The sequence below is a fragment of the Camelus bactrianus genome, chromosome 2 (genome assembly GCF_048773025.1).
Source record: "Camelus bactrianus isolate YW-2024 breed Bactrian camel chromosome 2, ASM4877302v1, whole genome shotgun sequence".
Classification (NCBI taxonomy): Eukaryota; Metazoa; Chordata; class Mammalia; order Artiodactyla; family Camelidae; genus Camelus; species Camelus bactrianus.
In genome coordinates, this window is record NC_133540.1 from 99839862 (window position 1) to 99863047 (window position 23186).

At 43.0% G+C, this 23186-nt stretch overlaps 1 protein-coding gene across 7 annotated transcripts in view; it reads left to right on the forward strand.

The window, feature by feature from the left end:
* LNX1 (ligand of numb-protein X 1) overlaps positions 1-23186 on the forward strand; it is a 167567-nt gene that overhangs the window by 53036 nt on the left and 91345 nt on the right. For 5 of the 7 annotated variants that reach the window (XM_010966089.3, XM_045524927.2, XM_074347816.1 and 2 more), the window contains 2 exons: positions 840-969; positions 18634-19126. In XM_010966089.3, the coding sequence (XP_010964391.2) occupies positions 18735-19126 (392 nt within the window). In that variant the 5' untranslated portion in view covers positions 840-969; positions 18634-18734. Of the gene's footprint in view, positions 1-839; positions 970-6764; positions 6868-18633; positions 19127-23186 lie in introns of all 7 variants that reach the window. The other 2 variants (XM_074347828.1, XM_045524926.2) reach the window with 2 other exon arrangements.

The window sequence follows — 23186 nt, forward strand, 5'->3', positions numbered from 1 at the left end:
GAGACACACACTTGGGATTCAAAGGGATGCCGTTCAGAAAGGCATTTGGGGATAAATCTCAGATCTTTTCCAAGCAGTCAGTCTTCACACACTTCCTTTTTATGCTCATTACACAACCGTCTGTTTTTGTGTTTATACTTCCTATGTTGTCACTTATATGTGGAATCTAAAAGATAAAACAAATGAATGTATATAACAAAACTGAAACAGCCTCATAGAGGATAAACTAGTGTTTACCAGTGGGGAGAGGGGAGGGGAGAGGGACAAGATAAGGGTAGAGGATTAAGAGAAACACACTACTATGTGTAAAATAAAATAAGCAACAAAGATACATTGTACAGAACAGGGAAATATAGTCATTTTTTGTAATAACTTTAAATGAAATATAATCTATAAAAATATTGGACCAATATGTTGTACACCTGAAACTAATATAATATTGTAAATCAACTTTACTTCAATTAAAAAATAGAGTTTTAAAATGAAAAAAATAAAGAAACTATCTTTTTAACTCTTTTGTAGGCAGTTAGTAGGAGCGGGTGGGAGGAGGGGGCTGTGGACGCAACCAGGCATATACATTCAGATCTGTCCACGGGGCTGGACACGTGCTGCGCTCGGGAAAGTAAGTAAATTCCATCCAGCAATTTGCTCTAACTGATTCATTTTTCCACACAGAGACGCCACCTACCTGCTCGCAGGTATTCAGGTAAATGACAGGTGGGCGGGACCTACTGGCTGTTTCAATAGCTAAGGTCCCAGTAATGTTTTATCTGTCGAGGCGCCCGTGATGTCACACATTTCCTGCTCTCCACCGACCAATGCCCTCCTCCTTCCTCTAGGCACCTGTTCGCCGAGGTGGAGGCTGGTCACTGCTCCTCGGGTGGCCCGAGGAGCTGCTGGATTCACCCACAAGGCGGGAGAGCTGCTGGGTTGCTGCTGCTTTGAGAGCCCCAGGCAACACTTGGGAAGGTGAGCCGAAATCCTCCATTTTTCTCTCTGGGCATTTAGACCGCTGGCTCCTGACGGATCTGAACGAGGAATTTGAGTGAAAAATATAAGCCAAATGACTGAGCCCTGGGTGTTTTTCCCAGAGGGAGAAGCCCTTTTGAAAGGAAAGAGATGCTTTTGACATTTTGGTTGCACAGGAAAGTTCTCCCAGGCCAGATAGTTAATCCTTTTTGTTTCTCTTAATCATTAATCCAGCCTCTGCTTGTCTGGGAAGTTGAACTGATTATTATTATTTTTTTAACCCTGAAATGGAGTGGAGTGGAAACTTTTTGAAACTTAAAGATGCAGACCTGCTCAGCCCGTGTAATGGGGGTGAGGAGACCGACTGAAATCAGAGTTGCCTTATTTGCCTTATTTTGCCTTATTTTCTATGTTCATCTCACCAGAGGCAATTTCTATCTAAACCTGTAAGACAACTTTAATTTTTTTTTTTCCTGAAAGTCTCTTCCTCCAACAGGTAAATTCTGTTGCCCTTACTCTGAAGCCCTCCACTCCAGCGTTCCTCCTTCTTTCAAAAAGTCTACTGTTTTCTTTGTTCTTTGTCGAACATTCTTTTTAAAACTACTTGGCGGTCTGGATGAGAATTGTTTGCATTCAGACCTGGAGAGCCTGCCTGCTGACCTTGGGTTAAAGTAAAGACTATTTCCTCAATGTTTACAAGAGTGTAAGCTCAGGTCTGATTTGTAATTGTTTTTGAACTCTTCCATTTTTTTCTCTTTTGCTTTTCATAGCAGATATACCAGGGAGATTGTTCTGCCAGGACCTTTTTTTTTTCTTTTTAAGTAATTTTACCTCTAGGATCCATTTTTGTTTTCTTAATCCTGACCACGCAGCTGGTTACTACTTCTGTTCTCGACCACCCAATAGCCACACTCTCCATCCAATACTGTCGCTCCAAACCCAGTTCCCCACTGGGATGAGCTGGAAAACTGGGGGAGAAAAAATCAACTGGTGTGGGAGACATTGCATTCTGGATGCCTTCATGGGCTATTTTTCTGAGATTTCAGTTTGCAAGGGAATCTGTTAGGAATATTCGTATCCTAGGAATATTCATCTCCATCCACCCAGAAATTCTAAGTGCATGTCAGTTCCCCAAAAGTATAAATTGAAATAAGCTGACATTTTTGTGTCCGACAGTTGCTTCTCCCCGACTGAGACTCTGCCCTCTACTTGTTACCAGTCTCTCTTGCTCCTCAGAGGCTGAGGTTGCTCTTCACCTGACCTTTGCGTCTGTTCTTTCCCCCAGCGGTGTGTTTGGGTGGTGGCTGCTGTTTGTCCTCTACTAGTGTGCTCACTTGATTCAGAGTTTTGTCAGCAGAGGAGAGAAAAATATCTCTGAGATCCTGAATCTTCCGGATAAAACTGTGTCTTTAAAGTCACAAACCTCTCCGCAAGATTGCCTTCCCTCTGGTTGACTGTGGTTCATTAATTCTTTGCATAGAACTTAATGTATGATTAAACCAATCATTTCATCACTGTATGTCGGGGTCCCTGGGTATTAAAGGAACAAAGCTGTGGACTCTTCACCCCCAGATGTAAGAAAGGGAAAAAATTACAGAGACTGGAACTCAGAGTCAGGTCATCTAGAATGCAGTTGATCTCTTGGATAATGCGTATCGGATGGAGAGCGTCAAAACGGCCCAACTGAATAGTGAGTTTTATCCAAAGGGGTGAAAAGACCTACAGTGGTTCCCTTCCTGTAGTAACTCCCTTCCTTGATTAAGTGGCAATAAGGCCTAACTGGGAAATGTACAGTCTCTCCCATTTAGTTACTTTATTATTTCTCTGACCTTCAGTTTCTTTATCAGTAAAGTGAGAGATAATATCCCTACAATATAAAGCGGTCCTGAGAAGTACATGGGGTAACATATATGGAGCATCGAGTGACATGTCTGGTGCTAAGTGAGCCATCCTTCTTGAAGGCGTTTTCCTGGGCTGCTACGGGGAGATGGTCTGACCCTTCCGAGATAAAAGGTTGCAATTGTTAGGAACCCTGATAGTTCTTGTTACGGTTATTGCTTGTAAGTAATTAACACCAATGTTCACAGTTCAGAGAAAGGAAACAGGCAGGAGGCAGGAGAAGGGTTAAACTGTGTCATTAAACAGGCCAGGCAGATTGGTCTCTGCCAGTCTTCCAGGAGTGTTTAGCAGCTGCTGGCCACTGCTGTTACTCTCATCCCACAACAGACCCACAAAACGTGGTCCTCCGCGGGCCTTCGGGCGAAATGTTCTGTTGCTATTTGCTGTAATCTGACTTGGCAGGCAGCCCTTTCTGCTTTCCATTGTGCTATCTCCAGGGCAGACTGGTGCTTGGTCTCCTCCAATCTTGCAGATAAACACCCTTCACCGCAGCCTGGTGAGCTGGCAGGCCAAGTTCCTGGGAGAAGGAGGCTGCCAGTTTGGAGTCTGCCCTGTACTAAGGAAGGGAGACTTGTGCGTCCTTTGGCTATGATTGTCTCCCTAATGGACTGTCCTATGCCCTTTGATGACCTTGAGCCATTGCATGAGAGCAGGTGTGTTTCCAGGGCCCTGGGACCTTCTCCAGGTCTCAGCCCATCCTGAAAAGATAAGGCATCTTTTCATCATTTACAAGCAATGTAACAGCCTAGTGGATTGAGGCCAGGGGTTCATAACCTTGAACCGACTACTAGCTTGCTTAGGGGAACCCAGGGAAGCACCTCAACCTCCCTGTCCATCAGTTTCCATGTTTACCTTTTCCCTGCAAAGGGATGCTGACATGGTGTACTTCACACCTCCGTGTGTCCCGTATCAGAAGCTAGATGCACATCAGGTTGACTGCAGGGAAGTGGGCAATGCCTCACTTGGAAATATTAGCCTTATTTATTTAATTCTAGATGGAATGGTGCTGCTGCTTTAAAATAGTGGTGTGGTCTCTGCCACCAGAATCCCTGGGTTTAAAACCCATCTCCACCTTGTATGAGCTGTGTGACCTGGGCTGGGTTATTTAACCTCACTTTACCTCAGCTGTAAAATAGGCTTATTGTGAAGTTGAAATGGGTTGAAATGTATAAAGTGCTTACAGTAGCCCCTGGCACAGTGCCAGCTATCATTCGTATTATTTTCTTGAAAAGAAGGCATAGTGGGTAGAATCAGTCAGATCTGGGTTTGAGATCCAGTTCCACCATGCAATTGCCAAGCTAAATAAGTAAGTTAATATCTCCTTGTCTTGGTTTCATCATCTGGAAAACGGAATATTCACAAAAACCAGTGCTGTTGTGAGGAATAACTGAATGGTTTCATGTAAAGTGCCTGTATATAGTAAGTGCTCTATAAATGGTAAGTCTTGTGTTACTATAGGAAACAATCATTATAATGGGGACAGCTAGACTTCTTAGGTCACGTTGAAGTTTGGATATAATAATGATAGAAACAGTAGTAATTTGAGGGCCAAAAAGTCTCTGAGGAAAACGGGTTTCCCAAAAGGCCCCCAAAGGCTCAGAAGGAAAACCTGGTAACAGGAATGATCTTGGAGTTCCAGGGGAGTGTAGCTGCCAGTTGAAATACCTGGTCCTTGGCAGAACTGTGAGCAGCAGGATTCTATGATGTAAGTAACCAGTGGGTTTTCCTGGAGCAGGGATTCCTGGCTTCCTGGCTTCCAGTAGTGTCTCCTTTTTAGATTTGAATTCCTCACTTAAAGTAGAGAAAACAGTTTGCTAGGATTCTGACTACTTAAAAGGCCATTTGTTAAGATGCTGCCAAGAGGGATCGGATGAAGGCGGCTCTAAAATGTGTCCTCCTCAGTGCCTTGCTATTCATGGACTTCCTGGTGGTACCCAACTATTCCTGATATTTATGTGCTGGCATCATGTAGACTCAATTTTATGTGGGTGGCAACTTGATTGTCCTCTGACAGTACCTCCAAAGTATCAAGGGCTTTTCATAACCATATGAAAGGAAGACTACATCACTCTTTCTGGGTTAATGGGATTTAACTGTCTATCCTCCCCAAAGACTAAAGATTTACATGAAAACTGTACAAATTGCTAAGCACAAAAACTGCACTGAGCTGAAATCAGAAACAGAAAATGTTGGTTGTCCCCTATTAACTTCTTCCTGTCACCATTTCCTCTTATCTCGTTTTGTTCTAAGGGACACGTAGACACCACAGTGGCCTTGCTTAGTTACCCAGAGATCTATTTCAGATCAATAGAAGGAAGAAATTTCTAAGAAATAGAATTGTCCAAAAGTCCAGTAGGTTGCCTTTTGGGGCACTGAGTTCCCTGTCACTGAAGGTGATTGTTTTGATATATTTGGTATCCAGTACCTATTCACTAAATGAATGAATGCATGAGTGAGGGAATGAATGAATGCCAAAGAAGACTTGAGGGGTTTTTTAGTAGCACATGCCACTCATTTATAAAATAAAGATTATATCACTGATCTCATAAGATCATTCTTAAGATTAAATGAGAAAATATATGGAAAGAATCCAGCATAGTATCTTTTTTTTAAAACAAATGTTATTTTCTATACTGCAACTTTTTAAAAATTTATTTTTATTTATTTTATTTATTTATTTTTAAAAATTTTGTTGTGAGGGGAGGTAATTAGATTTATTTATTTATTTTTAAATGTCAGTACTGGGGATTGAACCCAGGACCTCGTGCATGCTAGGCATGCGCTCTACCACGGAGCCATACTCTCCCCCTCAGCATAGTATCTTGCACTTAGTGAATTGCTCATTAAATAGTAATAATTATTGTGTTTTGTTTTATATTCTAAAAAGAAGGGGAGAGAAGGAATTTCTGGGATTCAGGTAGAGAGTAGACTAGATGACCTCTAAATTTGAGGTTTGCAGTTTTTATGACAGTCTTTTTTATTCCTATTCTCTTCACCCCTGCCCTTCCATGTCTGTCTTTCTAGAAAAACTTCTCCCCCTGTTCCAGGGAGCCACACTCCTTGACATGGTGGATCGACAATACACTTCTAATAGTGGCAGTAGGTTCTGTCCCAATTAACCGGGGGCATTTTATTCCTCATCACTAATATGTGACTTGGAATGTGTGGACTTAAATTCCACCATTATTTTCCAGTGACTCTCAGTTGCTTCTTGTGTTTGATGCATTTGTCACAGGGACATAAAAGACTTCAGCAACAGCAGAATGGAAACTCTCCAAGAATTTTCTTTAATAGCCTCGTGTCTTAGTATGTGGCAACAGCATACGCATGACGGTGAGGTCTAAATATGTCATCGCTATCTGTTGAGATGATTTGCATAACTTGCTTATGACTGCTTCTGTCTGTCTGTCACATGGCCTTTTTTGAACAGTATGCTGCGTGTCTAGGCTCCTGCCTGCTCACATTAATAGGTGAATCACCTGGTGTTTTCAAACTCCTCGTTAAGTATCATCATTATGCTTGTATTATGTCTTCTACGGCACACACACAAAATCAGCTCTTCTCTCTGTAGTCTTTTTTTTTGCCCCTTGAGGCTCTAGCAAATTTGGTTTAACAGTCCTCTCTGAAAACATCTGTGTTGTAACTTAGCAATGAATTAAAAGAAAACTACCACACTTTTATACTAGGGCAGATCTGCTGTCCCGATGTATCTAGCTGTCTAAGTGGCTGCAACTCAACACATTGTCCCCAAACCGTGTAGAGAGGCGTTGGAAGAGGTCATTGGAAATGGGTACCTAGTTCCTGGGAGAATACCCCTCTATTAGTTTCCTATTGCTGCGGTAACACATTACCATAAACTTGGGAGCTTCAAATAATACACATTTATTCCCTCACAGTTCTGGAGGCCAGAAGTTTGACATCAAGGTGTTGGCAGAGCCTTGCTTCCTCCAGAGGCTCCAGGAAAGAATCCTTGCCTCTTCCAGCTGGTGGTGCCTCCAGGTATCCCAGGCTTGTGGCTACATCACTCCAATCTCCATCTCTGTCTTCACATCACCTTCTCCTCTGTGCCTGTGTCTTCTCTTCTTCTCTCTTATAAAGACACTTGTCATTGGGTTTGGGTAAATCAGATAATCCAGGATGATCTCATCTCAAGATCTCTGACTTAATTACATCTTCAAAGACCCTTTTTCTAACATGGCCACATTCACAGGTTCTGGGGGTTAGGATGTGGGAATATCTTTTGGGGGCATCATTCTACCCACTACAGCCCCCCAGGTGACATTCCTACACATAGGCCCCTCCCATTACTTCTGGAGTAATTTCTTTTTCACTTGGAGGCTGAAATATTGGGCAAAATATAGGCAAGGAGAGTTAGACTTGGTAGCCTTCACCACTACCATTATTTATTCCTCTGTTCAAAGCACAATAGTTAAGTGTTTTATGTTCTAAAGACCTACTGAATTTTATTAGTCAATCGTGTGATTTATCTACAAAAAGCAAATCAGTAAAGGTCATTGTAGGTTGCTTTAAGAGACAAGTAGTATCCTGATTAAGGAAGTGATTATTCCACTGAACCTTGAGCGCAGACCCCATTTGGGTAAGTTATCACTTCCAAGTGCCATGTTTTCAATGGGACCTTAACAAACTAGAGAGCATCCTAGGTGGACCCTTCAGTACCACGTGGACTACCCAAGAAGACAACTGGAAGAACCAGAGGCAGAAAGACAAGAGAGAAACCATAGTGCTATCTTTACTTTGGTGGGGGCGTCCTGTTTTGAGAGAATAAATGTGATCTATTTTCCACTGCAAGACAGAACAATGCCCTAAGTTCATACTAACAAGAGGGAGGCATTCAGCTGTTGGCAAACTCATGAGCTCCCATCATTGGAGGTGTTTCAAACAGAAGTTGGTAGGTCAGCCCTCCAGGATGTTGTAAAGAGGATCCCTGCACTTGGTGAGAATCTAAGATCCTTACCCAACTCAAAATCCTGTGGCTTCTCATTAATTTTAAAATCTCAAATACAAGTCATCGTGTGGGAACACCAGATACCAGGGGGTGTAGTCCTCTTCCTTGATTGAGGAATTTGCTCTTCCTCTCACCTAGATTTCTTCCCACTTGTCCAAGTCCCATTTCATGATTCACCCTGAGGACCATCTATTCCTTAAACTTGACCTGGGCCACACTACACTGCTCCCTCGCTCCTTTCTCTCCATGCTTGTCCCTAGCTGCTATTTTGTAAGACCATGACCATTGTATATTCTCTTGCAGTGTTTTATCTTTTGTTCTGTATATAAGCTCCATTTTCCTAATTAGACTTACACTCATTGAAGATGAAATTGAACTGCCTATGGGGATTCCCACAGAAATGAAGACGAATGTCACGCATGTAATAGGTGATACATGGACGCCTGTAGAACTGAAGCAGTAGAAAAATTTTGAGAATTCAAATATCTTCCTCCACCTTGCCCTTCCCTCCGTAAATCTTGGATGTCTGTTAAAAAACGTGTTTCTTGAGTATATTTTTCAGCCTTGGGTGACAGAAGGCCAGTCTGTCTTCACCCTGCTTCTTCTTGGACGCCAGGCCTGCCCAGGGCCCTGTGACAACTGGTTGCAAGGGCCAAGGGCCCTTGGTCAGTGCAAAATACTCTGCCTTCATTTTTGTTGTTGGCAGGGGATCAGCTCCATTTCACCATGTTGGGAGACCAGGAAATGGAAGGACATCTTCTGTGGGCCAGAGTTCTCACAAAGCAATCTGAGTTTGAAAGGTGTGCAGTGGTGACACCTCAGGGGAAAGGCAGTAAAAGCTCCTCTCTAACAGGCTTGTGAAAGCCCATCCCTGACTTCTAAAGCTTGTATCTAATTGGCTAGCTCCTGGGACTCCTTTCACCTAACGCTTCCCTTGTTTTTCCCACTTTCTGAGCATCTATGTTCTCAGTTACTGACTCCAGATGTATTACACAGTCTCCTTCTAGTTCAATTCTTTAATTTCCCGGCCATATTTCAACCTCTTCATAGGCCATTTATATATTTTTTCTCTGTCTTTTCTAGTGTTGGCAACACTGTGCAGGCTAGTGTCATTCACAGACTGTATTAATGAATTGCTTACTCCCTCTGGGAGACCACTGATTGAGATATTAAGTAGGAGCAGAGCTAACCCTGCCCTTGGCAGCAGCCCATAAGCACATGCCCTTCCTCTGGTCCCTCTCCCTTTCCTCTGCAACATATGTGGCTCCCCTGCCTCCCCAGCCTCCATTTCCAATCCAGGCTCTTGGTCCAAAGACAGTTTTTAATCTGATGCTTGACTCTTATTCAGGTCTCTAAAGCACCTAATTTTTTTTAATTTGCATTCTTTTTACTCAAGTATAGTCAGTTTACAATGTTGTGTAAATTTCTGGTGTACAGCATAACGTTTCAGTCATATATATATATTTATATATATTCAGTCATATATATATATAGTATATTCGTTTTCATATTCTTTTTCACTATAGACTGCTACAAGATATTCAATATAGTTCCCTGTGCTATACAGAAGAAACTTGTTGTTTATCTATTTTATATATAGTAGTTAGTATTTGCAAATCTCAAACTCCCAGTTTATCCCTTCTCACCCCTATTCCCCCTGGTTACCATAAGTTTGTTCTCTATGTCTGTGAGTCTGTTTCTGTTTTGTAAATAATTTCATTTGTGTCTTTTTTTTTTTTTTTAGAATCTACATACAAGTGATATCATATGGTATTTGTCTTTCTCTTTCTGGCTTACTTCACTTAGAATGACAATCTCCAGGTCCATCCATATTGCTGCAAATGGCATTATTTTATTCTTTTTTATGGCTGAGTAGTATTCCATCGTATATGTATACCACATCTTTTTTATCCTTTCATCTGTCAATGGACATTTAGGTTGTTTCCATGTCTTGGTAAAGCACCTAATTTTTCCCCATTACATATGTGTCTATAAGCTAAGGAACAGACCACAGAGCATTGGTCCATCTTCTTGTATACCTTAGTTGACAATTGATATTTATAAAAGAATTGATGGCACTTTAATACCTCCAAGTCTCACACAGTTTATCTATAATTTAAAATGTAATTGTAAATTCACTTTGTGTAATAGAAGATAGAGTTTACCCTAACTTTGGCATTTATTTTCCCCCCAATAATCTAATTTAGGAGTTGAAGCTAGAGCCAGGGCAATGGTGAGACAAACATGCCTGCCAGATAGTCATTTTAGAGAGATGAGGCCACTGGTGTGAAGAATGAATCAGCACTGGTCCATCCTAGTCCTCCATGGGTGTATCTCTGGCCTTCATGGTTCAGGACTGACATGGTTCAGTCAGACATGCCTGACTGTGAATGTGACCTTGGCACTGAGGTGTGGCCTCAATGACCTGTTTGAAAGCAACTCGGCAAGCCATTCTGCACTGCGTAGCTTCATCCAAATTTTAATGCATCATCAACAACAAAAAACTCTTAAGTTCAGTTTCTTGAAGGTAAAAGACTAAGGGATTTTTGGTCTGTATGTGTGTGAGACACATGATAAAACATTAAGATTGGTTGAAGGGATTAAAGATTTTGAACAACATTAAATAAGTCAGCAAAAATTACAAAGCAAACCGACTGCAACAGTGCAGAGCCTCACACTGCTTGTACAGCTGCAGTCCACACAGGTCCCTGCTGGAGGGAATGCTTATGTCACTTGACTGGGCTCTCCTATCTACTCACGAAGAGAAGCTCTGTCAGGATCCAAATGTTTCGTGATCATTTTGGGGACTTGGCTTCAGGTTACACTTTTCCCCTCTCCTTTGAAAGTTCTTCCTCTTGCCTCATGAACCCTTCAGCAGACTGCTCATCTGGCTCCTCTATCAAGTACAACCATCAGCTAGAGCAACAGTTAATTTCCACCTTGGTTAAAATTTAGTGGCACACCTGTGACAAGGTTGTAATTCTCCACTTTTGCCTCTGCACCTGGCTGGAAACCAGGGCAGGTGGAAGGAAAAGATGGAGGCCCACAGAGGTGGTTTAATGCAGAGCTGGATCCTAATCACAGCCTTGACACCCCATTCTCTTTACCTGAGTCTCTAAAATTAACAGTGGCAGGGCCTTGAGTAGGTGAGGCAAGTAAGGTGCTTACCTTTGGGTACAAATTTTAAGGGGCACCAAAAGCGTTTTGTAAAGATTTACCACGTGATCCAGCAATCCCACTCCTGGGCATATATATATCCAAAGGAAACTCTAATTTGAAAAGAGACATGAACCCCAATGTTCATAGCAGCACTATGTATAATAGCCAAGACATGGAAACAACCTAAATGTCCGTTGACAGATGACTGGATAAAGGAGTTGTGGTATATTTATACAATGGAATACTACTCAGCCATAAAAAAGAAGAAATTAATGCCATTTGCAGCGATATGGATGGACCTGGAGATTGTCATTCTAAGTAAGCCAGAAAAAGAAGGAAAAATACCATATGATATCACTTATATGTGGAATCTAAAATATGATACAAATGAACTTTTTAAAATATATCCTGGTATATAGGTTCTTTATTTTTCATTTTTTTGTATATATATTTTTATGGAAGTATAGTCAGTTTACAATGTTGTGTCAATTTCTGATGTACAGCACAATGCTTCAGTCATACATGAACATACATAGATTCGTTTTCATATTCTTTTTCACCATAAATTATTACAAGATATCAAATATAGTTCCCTGCACTATACAGCATGAACTTATTGTTTATCTACAAATGAACTTATTTATGAAATAGAAAGAAACTCACAGACATAGAAAACAAATTTATGGTTACTAGGGGGAAAAGCAAAAAGAGAGGGATAAATTGAGTGTTTAGGATTGAAAGATACAAACTACAATGTACAGAATAAATAAACAACAAAGACCTACTATATAGCACAGGTAACTATATTGGGCTTGTAGTAACCTGTAATGAAAAGGAATATGAAAAAGAATACATATAACTGAATCACTATGCTGTACACTAGAAACTATAGTCAAGTAAATTGACTATACTTGAATTAAAAAAAAACCCAAAAACTTAGTAGTCACGATAAGTAATATTTTAAAATAGTATTTTAAAAAACCAAAATTAATGCAAAAAATCCATGATAAAAGATCAAAAATTTTAAATTATTCAAGATGATTAGTCAAACCTGGCAATTTCCTCAGTTGAAAATCAGACAAGCAAAGAGGTAGATTTGGAAAACAGTACTGATGGCCTTGTTTCCTTTAAAGCCAGGAAAGTAAAACTATGGAGGAAAAAATTCTGGTTTTAGTATAAGTAAAATATTTAAATTCAAAATAATACTGTATGTATGTATTGAACACATAGTTTTCATGTTTCTCACTTTTTTTTCCCAACTACCTTAATGATCTAGGAAAAACAATTTAACCACTAAAAAATACAGAAAACGTGTATATTAGGACTCAGGTTTCCTTTTGCCCTAGGCTGCAATGTGGGTCACATGGCACTGGTGGGATAAGTGTATCTGTTACTTAAGACTGTCTTCAGTGGATTTTTAGGACCATGTTTGTCACAGGAGAAGTAGAAATTTTCCATAAGCAATGCTTTCTGGCAGATAAGGGGAGAACCCTAATGGTCCAAGGTGACTGACTGGTAAAGCCTCTGAGGACACTTTCCTTGTCGAGCACTTGTGTATCTTTTTTTTTTTTAACTGTGGGAGGGAAGGGGAAAGGAGCATCTGGAGCTGTGGGACTTCCAGTTTATCCCTTTGCTTGCCCCCCCCCCATCAGCTGCCCTAGGCCTGTCAGTGTTTTAATTTTTTCATTTATTAGTGAATGTCGGTGAAGGCTCATTGATGTTTATGCTCTGGATGAGAAAAATTCTCTTTGATTTACCATTTGTTGAAATGGTTTCCATTTCTCTTGTGTTATTTATGTCAGGACATTTTAGAACAAGAGTTGTCAACATAAAGGAATGCTTACAAACAAATGGCAGAGCCCCAAATTCCCCAAATACCATTCGTTCTTTGAATCAGATTATATGCTGAGAATTCCAATACTGGAACCGCTTAGCCATTGAGGCCTTCATTCTGTTTGTATAAATCTACCTAATGCCTCTAAATATCTTTGCATTTTCTAAACTGTGTTCCTAGCATTTGATTTTGCTTTTAAAAGCATCCACCTTTCTATTAGTCTTGATTCTTTTCCCCGTCTATGGCCAAGAATTGCTGATAGCTTCCTCTAGGCCTCAGGGCAGCATTCCCTGCTCAGCTCTGGCAGGACTGCAGTACCAGCCCGGGTGTGCACTGCTGCCCGGGGAGCAGATGCAGTCTTTGGCTCTGGGAGTGGTTAGTTACTCCCACTTCACTTTGTCCTGGAGACCTGGGGTTCATGCTATCCATAGATTGCAGGAAGGACGCTGATAAATTGGGGAGCTTGCAGAAGAGTGCAGTCGGGCTCTTGGAGTCTGCAAACCTGAAGGAAGGTCGGATACACTTCAGGCTGCTGTACCTAGGGGGCACTTGGAGTCTGCCCTCAAATAATTGAAGGATTTAAGGAATTAGACATATTCTAAATGGGACCCATGGAGGTAGTGGGTGAGGTCTAGGGGGGTGAATTTTGGGTCAATACATGGACTTTCCCTCACTAGTAGGTTAGAGCTATTCAAAGGCAGAATGATCTATTTTATAAGGAAATAAAGTCCTGTTTCATTTAAGGACCATTTCTCAAGGCTCCCTTTCAACCTAAAGAGCCTATGGCTATCATGTTTCATGTTTGTCAAGGTTAAAGTACCAATGCAGGACACATTGCCATTTGACTACAAGGACAGATTCTTTTGAATATCATGAGGTCCCATTACTATTGTTGGAAAGCTGTGACTCATGCACCTATTCAAGGGATGCTCTGGAGTCAAGTCCCTTCAGTAGGAGGAAAATGTGAAATTGTCTGCACAGCATGCCAGGTGACATGTTTATCCATCACTTTTCCAGTGCTGTATATGGTTTATTCTGACTACATCAGATAACCACTTTTTGTAAAGCCAGTGTGCATTTAAAGGAAAATTAGTGGGACAATGGCCACCAGAGACCCCATTGTTCTTGTAGATTATCTCATGCAAAATTTTTTCTGCTTCCAAACAGGCTGTATCCCAAAGGCTGTTCTTTTTGTGTGTGATTTTTTTCCACCCAATTTTATTGAGATGTAATCAACATACAGCACTGTATAAGTTTGAAGTGTACAGCATAATGATTTGATGTACATACATCATGAAATGATTACCACAATTCGTTCAGTGAACATTCATCATCTCATAAAGCCACAAAATAGAAGAAAAACGTATTCTTCCCTTGTGATGAGAACTCTTAGGATTTACTCTCTTAATTTTCACATGTAACACACAGCAGTGTTGATTATATTAATCATGCTGTACGTTCCTTCCCTATTACATATGTGTGTTACAACCAGACGTTTCTATCTTTTCACCTCTTTCATCCAGTTCCCCTCCCCCCCCCCGGTAACTACATTTCTGATCTATTTTTCTATGAGTTTGCTCATTTATGGAAGTATAATTGACCTACAACAAACACTGTGTTAGCTCCTAGTGCACTACATAGTGATTTGATATTTCTGTGCATTACAAAATGATCACCACGATAAGTCTAGTTACAAAATGTCACCCTATGAAGCCATTACATCATTACTGACTATATATCCCACACTGTCCATTTCATCCCCTGAAGTCATTTTGTTTTCTTAAAATCTATTGTGTCTGAGATAAGAATTGCTAGTCCATCTTTCTTTGTCCATCCCCTTACTTTCAGCCTGCATGCGTCTCTAGCTCTGAAGTGGGTCTCTCTGAGTCATTCATTTTGGAGCTGGAAGTTTGTACCTCTTAATCTCCCTCCCAAAGGCTGTGCTTAAGGCTTTTAAGTCTTCAGTCTACCGGATTTTTCCAGTGCAGGAGTCAGTGTACATACGCCCTCTGAAGACCCTCTCGGTTGCAGACACTGCTGACTCACTTTTGCTCTGAAATGCACCTTTGTTATCAGGAAAGTGTAGAATTTGCAAGTTAGGGAGAAGAACTTCTGTAGCGATTTCCAGCAAGATAAACGAATGGGAAAGGAAGTGGGGATTGAGGGAGATTTTTACTTTTCGTGGTACTTTCCAGCACGACATTGGTGGACGACACTTCTCTCTGAAAGTCACCTCAGGCCTCTATTCCACCCCAAATCAGAGAGGAAGGAGGAAGGTTGGTTCCTGAGCCATAACAGGGCCTACCAAGGAGGTGTAAGGTCTCCGCCCCCACCACCCTACACACACCCGAGGAGAGAACCCACTTCCTGCTCTTTCTTACTCCAAACTGCAAAGAAGCCCCACTGTGGCTCCCTCCTCCTCTCAGCCAGGGCCAGCGTGCCCACACACTGAGCACCGAGGATGCACTCAAAGCTGACAGGCCCTCGCGCTCACTTTTAGGGGAGAAAATTGTTTACTTTTGAAGCCTTAATGATTTTTGATAATTTCTTCTCAGTCCCTCAGCAAGATAAATACATGTCTAAAAACATGATCCATCGTACATGCTAATAAGATGTAAACTGGAACTAAGAAACATCAGGTAAATGATATTAATCATATTTTTTAAAGTCTACCTAGTTTTTTTCTTTGGAGCCCCAAATTGCTTTTTCAGCCAACTCTCTCATCTGTGTCTATTCATATAGGCTTTATTTAGTCTAAAGCAAAGTTGGAAAATATATACAGTGATGTTTACATTAATATTATGTGAAGAATCTGGTTTACTCACATGAGTAAGTGCCCGAGAATTCAAATTGCTCTCGGAGAAAAAAAGGAAGAAAAGAAAAATGAATTGGTGTTGGAGCTAAAACCAGCCATTTTTGCTTGTCCCTGTCCATTCACCCTTCCTCAGGCATCTTACACTCAGTAAAGTCAGAGCCCTTTCATTCAGAGACCTTGGGAAAGGGGGGTCCCCCTTGCAAGGAGGCCGAAAGAGATTTTTAACCTTCTAATTTCCTGGGGCTCCTATATTTAGTTGGTCACATTTTGGGATTCTGACTGGTCACAGTCAAGAAAGATGCCAGGAGAAAAGCAGCAAAATGTGTAAGAGCAGTAACTGGAGTCAGCAGTTACTCTGGGTTTTTTGTTTTTTGTTTTTTGGTGTGACTGGCAAGTTTCTTACCTGCTTCACCTGTTTCCTCATTTGTTAAATGAAAAAAAACCAAAACAAAACCCCTGGGGATTTGTAAAGATTAAATAACATAATATATCTAAGGCCCCAGCATAGTGCCTGCACATGGTAAATGCTCAAAAGTGTGTCAGAAAGAAAAAAAAAGAGATTTTCCCAAAAGCCAACCACCCCAAAATAAAACACCTCTACTTTATTAGCACAGAACCATAGGACTCCGTTTCTGAAAGGGATTTCATAGTATCTAGTCTGGTTGTTTGCTTTTATTTTCGTTAAGCCAGGGTTCTTTGAAGAAAATATTATGAGGAAGCTGATGTGTGAGATAAAAGTGGAGCTGGGACTGGGCGGGATGGAGAAGTGGAGACAGCCCACCATCCCTCCTTTCCTTTTCTGGAAGACCCTGAGGCCTCTGACACACCTTCCAGAGCACAGTGTACAAACCAAAAATCTGGCCATTTCACCGATAAAGGAATGGCCCAGAATTGTGACGTTTTTTCAGTAGTTCGACCAGAGCACTCCTGTCACTCTCAGGCCCAGCACAGCGAGAAAGAACAGACAGAACCCAAACCCATGGAAGTATTCGACAAAACTCTTACAATTTAAAAGATCTAGTGTTTTAGTTCAAAATACGTGAACTTCCTTTCCTAGAGTAGATGATAATCTTTTGGGTGGCCCATTTCCATTCTCGTGTTTATTTTTCCACTGTTTTTCATGCCCCTTAAAGCACTTCCTGTGAGGTTCCAGTACCTTCTATCAGCCTGAAGGACACACAGCAGCTGTGTAGGTTTCCATGAAACTGAGCTAGAAACAACTTCACCCTCACCTGCACCCTCTGCCTTAGCCTTCCATGGGCTCTTTGGATGCTAAATAAAATGCTGTGATTCCTACATGCTTTCACATTCAGGGCCTTTTACTTCCACCTCTTGACCAGACTGTGCTTCCAGGCGTATTAGTGCAGCCCAGAAATGTAAACATGAAGCTGACTCAGTGAAAGTTTGAAGTCGATGGATTTTCTTTTTCAGATAAGTCTCTGTTTGTACAAACAACCTCGGACTTTATTTGGAAAAGAAAAAACTAACACAGTTTATGACTGCTGTGCTATTTCCAAACGTGGCTAGTTTCCTGTTAGGTTATTCATGTGTCTTTATATCCCCGTGGAAAGCTGAAAGTCGTTTTATTTACTTTCAGAAAATTAGGAAGTTGAGTTGGGGGATAGGGATAGGGGTAGCTGCGGGATTCTTAATTGTCCTGAGAGTCGACCCAGAGTCTCCTAGCACTTACCTGCCTTTGCACTGCTTATCTGGACTTCTGATTATAGTGTTCACGTCCACCTTCCCTGGACTGGGGACTCCATGAGGGCAGGCATGTCCTTTAAATCTCTCTTGAAGGTCTCTTCCACAGCCAACTCACTACCTAGCTCAAGTTGGTGCTCAAAAAATGTTTACTGAAAACAGAGATGTTTATGATTCTCATTGTTACAAATCTCATTCTACTGCAGCTCATTAATAAAGATGATTGAAGGCCAAAAAAAAAATCTTTATTGACTGATTATCCAGGAAGTCATGTTAATCAGGCATGTTAAACACTCTATCTTAAACTTATATACCAAAGGGAGTTACATGCTGGGATAGTACACTCCTAGTTTGAAATATATATATATATATATTTTTTTGAATAAAAGAGATGATTAGAACAAAGGCAGTCAGGCGCGCGCACACGCGCGTGCGCGCGCGCACACACACACACCCCCCCTTTATAGAAACTTCAGCTTTTAGTTTCCAAGCCAACAGAGCTAGACTGGAGACAGAATGAATTCAGTAACAAATATACATTATGTAAGGATAGTTAATATTCAATGTGCACTTACTATATTCCAGGGACAATTCTAAGAGCTTCATGTCTCATATCTCTTAATCCTCACAATAATCCTATGAAGTAGGCTATTTTTATCCCCATTGTACAGATGTGGGAACAGAGGCTTAAATCATTGGCCCGCAGTAGTGGCGGGACTGGCCCAGGTGGTGTGGCTCCAGAACCCACTTTACCACTAAGTGACTGAGTAAATGAAATGCATGTAGAAGAAAACACTGCCTTTATCTTCAGAAACATACAGCAGCCTCAACTTCTCAGATGATTTAGTTGAAGACTCCGAGGTCCTATATATTCTGAGTTTTGGAGAAGGGTGGGGAAGCTAAGAGACAGCCATCAGACTGTTAACAGCTTTTCTTCTTGTCCTTCTCTGACAGAGAACTTTATAAATCACTGGTCTTTTTAGTTAACAAATTACATTTCTTAGAGTGTATTTCTGGGCATTTCCCAGATGTTACCCAAAGGATTTTCACCACATCAACATGAGGTTGTTAAAGGTAAACGTGGTTGCTGCTGGGATAGGTGGTTAAACTGAGGCAGAAGGAGGCAAAGACGCTGGCCCCGGGCCATGTCAGTCACCCGAGTGGGCACTCAGCCCTGGCTTCTGAGTCACCACTCACTTCTGGCCACCGGCAGCCCTGCCTCACGTTCATAACAAGCCGCGTATTCAGCGTGCTGTGCAATCCAAGATGAGCTGTCTTATTCTCTTTCAGGTTAGTGGATGGCTCTGGGAAGACCTTGATTTGCTCCCGAAGAAGCTGTGTTTTCGTGGGTTGGCTTCCGGTCATACTGCCCCGCCCCGACCCAGTCGACCATGAGCCAGGCAGATCCTGCCGATGACCCAGATCCCAGCCCCGCACCCCTGTGCGTGGTGTGCGGCCAAGCCCACTCGCCCGAGGAAAACCATTTCTACACCTACACAGAAGACGTGGACGATGACCTCATTTGCCACATCTGCCTTCAAGCTTTGCTGGACCCTCTGGACACTCCCTGCGGACACACCTACTGCACGCTCTGCCTCACCAACTTCCTGGTGGAGAAGGACTTCTGCCCCGTGGATCGCAAGCCTCTGGTTCTGCAGCACTGCAAGAAATCCAGCATCCTGGTCAACAAGCTCCTCAACAAGCTGCTGGTGACCTGCCCGTTCACGGAGCACTGCGACGAGGTGCTACAGCGCTACGACCTTGAGCATCACTTTCAAACCAGGTAGGGAGGGCCTCCCGGGCGGCCAATCCCGAGAAGCCCCGCCCTCGCGGCGCCGCTGGAAGGGCGGGTTGTTCCGGCCTGGGCGCTTTCTCTGCGTTCTGCTTTGCAACCAAGGAAAGGATTCATTCAAAATAAGACACGCTTTAGGTGTTTATGGCTGTAGTTCAGTGTGAGAAAACAGCAGGAGGTAGAGTTTGGGGGGTGGGGTGTTTATAGGAATTTTTTGGTAAAATATACGTAATATAAATTTACCATTTTAAGCATTTTTAAGTGTACAGTTCAGTTGGCACTAAACACATTCACATTGTGCATCCATCACCACCATCCATCTCCAGAATTTTTTTCATCTTCCAGAACTAAAATGTCATATCCATTAAAAAAAACAAACAAAAAACCAAACCAAACCCAAACAAAATAACCTCCCCATTCCCTCGTCTCCAGCCGATGTAAACCACCATTCTACTTCCTGTCTCTATGATTTGATTGCTCTGGGAACCTCATAGAAGAAGCATCATTCAACGTTTGTCCTCTGTGACTAGCTTATTTCATTTGTGTGCATTTGAAATGTGAAAGATACTGGAAAGATCTGATGAGCAGCTTGCTCTGAGGCTCCTGTTTCCCCAAAAGGTGTCCTGGTGGACATGGCTTGTTTTTTACCTGAGAAAAAAATATCTCCCTGTTTGGCCCATGAGTATTAAAATTTCCTCTTTATGGGAATTGGCAAAACCCACCTGTCCTTTGGGGAGATGTGAGGTATTTTCAACTAAGTTTTCAAAAGGAGAAATTTAGAAAACGTTTGTCCTCCAACCTATTTGTTCTGCAAATTTTTCAGCCAGTGGTCGGACCACCCCTGCTGGTGGCCGACATCACTGCTCCACCTGTCTGCCTCTCATTTTGTCCACTCACACCGTCCTGTTCCTGACATTCTTCGTGTGGACGGCCTCAGCGGCTGCCCGGGTCTCATGCACGTGAGGTACTCTCTTAGAGCACTTAAGACGCTTAATAAAGCGCGAACAATAATGCCACAGTTATTTTGTAAGAGGAAATTTGGAAGCTGGTGTTTATCTTGGTTCCTGTTCTGACAAGGGAAAGAGGCAGGTGCAGGTATTTTTATCTAAAGGTCACATTCCTCCAGTCATGAAGCTGAGTCTTTGTCTTTGGAGACATGCGGATTCTCTAACGTGGACGTTTGTGTCCAAAGCAGTGGCCTGGGTGTAATGCTATGCACGTGGTTTCCATGCTGAGTACTTCGGTGAACTCACTTTTCTCCCCTAGATGTTGAGCCAGACGCATCTAACTCAGGCTGGTGGGCTGCCTCTGAGCCTCTGCTGTTGTTGGTGTTTGTTTAAACTAGGATGCACCTCTTCTCTGATGGCCCAGAAGGAAGTGCAGGCAGAGGAGAAGGGGCAAGGGAGTCTATTTGTGACCTCTGCTGCAAGTTTTGCCCAGGGAGGAGAGGCGTTGTCTGCAGGGGAGTTGGTCTGGGGTCAGAGGTGAGGTGGATGCCGACAGGTGCTGGTGCAGGGCCAGGGCCAAGTCTGGGGCCACAATGGGGTAGGGGGCTGAGGAGCATGGGGAGGAGAAAAGGCCCTAATAGACCTCCCTCCCCATGTGCCCGTCTTTTGCCACCTATGCATCTGTGTTGGGGTGCTGTATTCATTTCTTACTGCTGCTGTAACCAGTGATCACAAACTTAGTGGCTTAAAACAACTCAAGTGTGTTACCTTACAGTTCCGAGGGTCAGAAGTCCAACGCGGGTCTCACTGACATCAAGGGCTTGGGAAGGTAGTTCCTTTTGGCTCTAGGGGAGAATCCCTTTCAGCTTCCAGAGGCTACCCGCCTTCCTTGGCTGGTGGCCTCTTTCTCCATCTTCATTTTTTTATTTTTACTTTTTAATGGAGGGACTGGGGATTGAACCCGGGACATCATGCACACTAAACGTGTGCTCTGCCACTGAGCTCTACCCATCCCCCTTCTTTCTCCATTGTTAAAGCCAGCAGTGTAGAGTCTCTCTCTCTTTTTCCTTCTTTCCCTCTTTCTCTTTCCTCTCCTTCCATCCTCACATCTCTTTCTGTGGCTCTAATCCTCCTGCCTTTCTTATATAAGGACACTTACGATTACATTGGGATCCACTCAGTGAATCCACCTGGATAATTCAGCATCCTTTCCTCAGGATCTCAAGATTCTTAGTCATATCTGCAAATCCCTTTTGCCATGTGAGGTAACACATTCACAGGTTCTGAGGATTAGGAGGTGGACATCTTGCAGGGGGGTGGTCATCCTTCTGCCCACCACTGGAGGTTTGCAGGGGAGGAGCAGAGAGGAGAGAGACAAGGAAAGAAATAGAAGCAGCCTGTGGAGAGACAGTGAAAACACAGCAGCCCCTCCCCATCCCCTCATCAAGAACTGATTTGGGGTCAAGGCTATCCCTAAAAATTGGGATAAGGTGGCACATGGATCTGGGAGCAAGGCCAGGACAGCAGTGGTGCCAGGGAAGGGCTGGGAAGAGGCAGCGGGGCGTCTCTGGAGCCCCCAGGAGAGGGGTGATACAGGAGGGCCTCCGCTGCCTGGAGTGGGAATTTCATTCACCTGCCCATGCTGGCTGAGTGACCCGGACACCTCAAGGAAGCCTTGGGGGAAGGCCTGATGAACGCTCAGCTGATAATGAGATGCATGTCTGCAAAACAGAAGTCAGGAAAGAACCCCAAACTTTCATCACCTCTCTGAGCTGCAGCCTCCGCGGCCTTCACAGGCGCCGTGGGCAGCCCTGGGTGGAGGGGAAACTCTCCCGGAAGGTGCTGGGCCTCCACACTCGTTCTTGGCTCCCTCCACACTTCAGCTTCCTAAGTAGGTTGAAACCAACATTTCCAAAAATAGATTGTATTTGTTAGTCATCAAATGCTTAATATACACTTCCTTTCCCCCTCCCTGTTCCCTGGGCATGTCTTCTTTTTTTTCCTTTTGGCCAGGATTAAGAATTTGGAGCTAATCCAGAGCCTGACTCCAGAGTTCTCTTGGGCCTGTGACTGGGCCAGTAGACGACCTCTTCCTCCCCTTGGAAAAGATGTGAAGACGAAGTAGTTACTACCTCTGGAGTCCCTTAAACTGGGAAAACTCAGAGCTCCCAAGGGGACAAGTGTTTTTCCTTCCATGTCTATGTGAGGCCTCCAGGTTGGTGGCTGCTTGGATGGGAGGGTTGTCTTATGTTTGCCCTAGAAGGTAGCTTTGTTTATAAAGTTTGCATTCTTGGTTTCAGTGTTTAAAATACAATAAGTTAAAAAACATTCTTCCACTAGTGCCGCTTTGATGAATAGAAACTAGGCCGGCTGAGAACTAGTATGGAGAACTTAAGTGCAACTCTAGTTGAAAGCCACCGTGAGACTGATGAGGATGCACACACACCCTCCCCGGGGTCTTGGACAGCTGACAGTCCCTGGCTTCCCGGGAAGCCCCACATATAGGTTTCTCCACCTGCATGATGGGGACTTACTGCAGGTGGCTCCTTGAATACAAGGCTCTTGCAGAAATGAATCACATTTAGAATGTTTCGGTTGTTCCGTGAGGAAGGGCTGTGTGCTCCAGAAATGTTTTCTAGGGCTCTGCTCACGGCCTGTCCGTAGGATCACTGCTAATAGTAACAGCAGCCCTGCGTCAGGGGTGCTGCCTGTTTTCTGCAGAATTCATTTTCATTTGTAAACATTGTTATTTTACAACTTCAGACCCTAAGTTGAATGTAAATCCTTAACTAAAACATTTAGGACCAATGGTGGGTATGCGTGACTGACCAGACCATTGATGACTTGGAAAACTATTTCTGACTTCAGACCAGAGAGGTCTTCTGTGGGAGTAAATCTGCACATGTGAGCTACTGTTCGGAATCTTCTGGCTAATTCTGTTGACCTCTGCCCTCTTAGATGCTTGCAGACTCCCGTCACACGAGCCTCCTGTAAAGAATTCCCACAAGAGTGATGGGTTTGCTGAGTCCAATGGCAGCCTTCCTAACCAAGGGACACTGCCAGTGGTCATGGTGGGGGCACTGCCAAGGGCCAATTCGATGTGT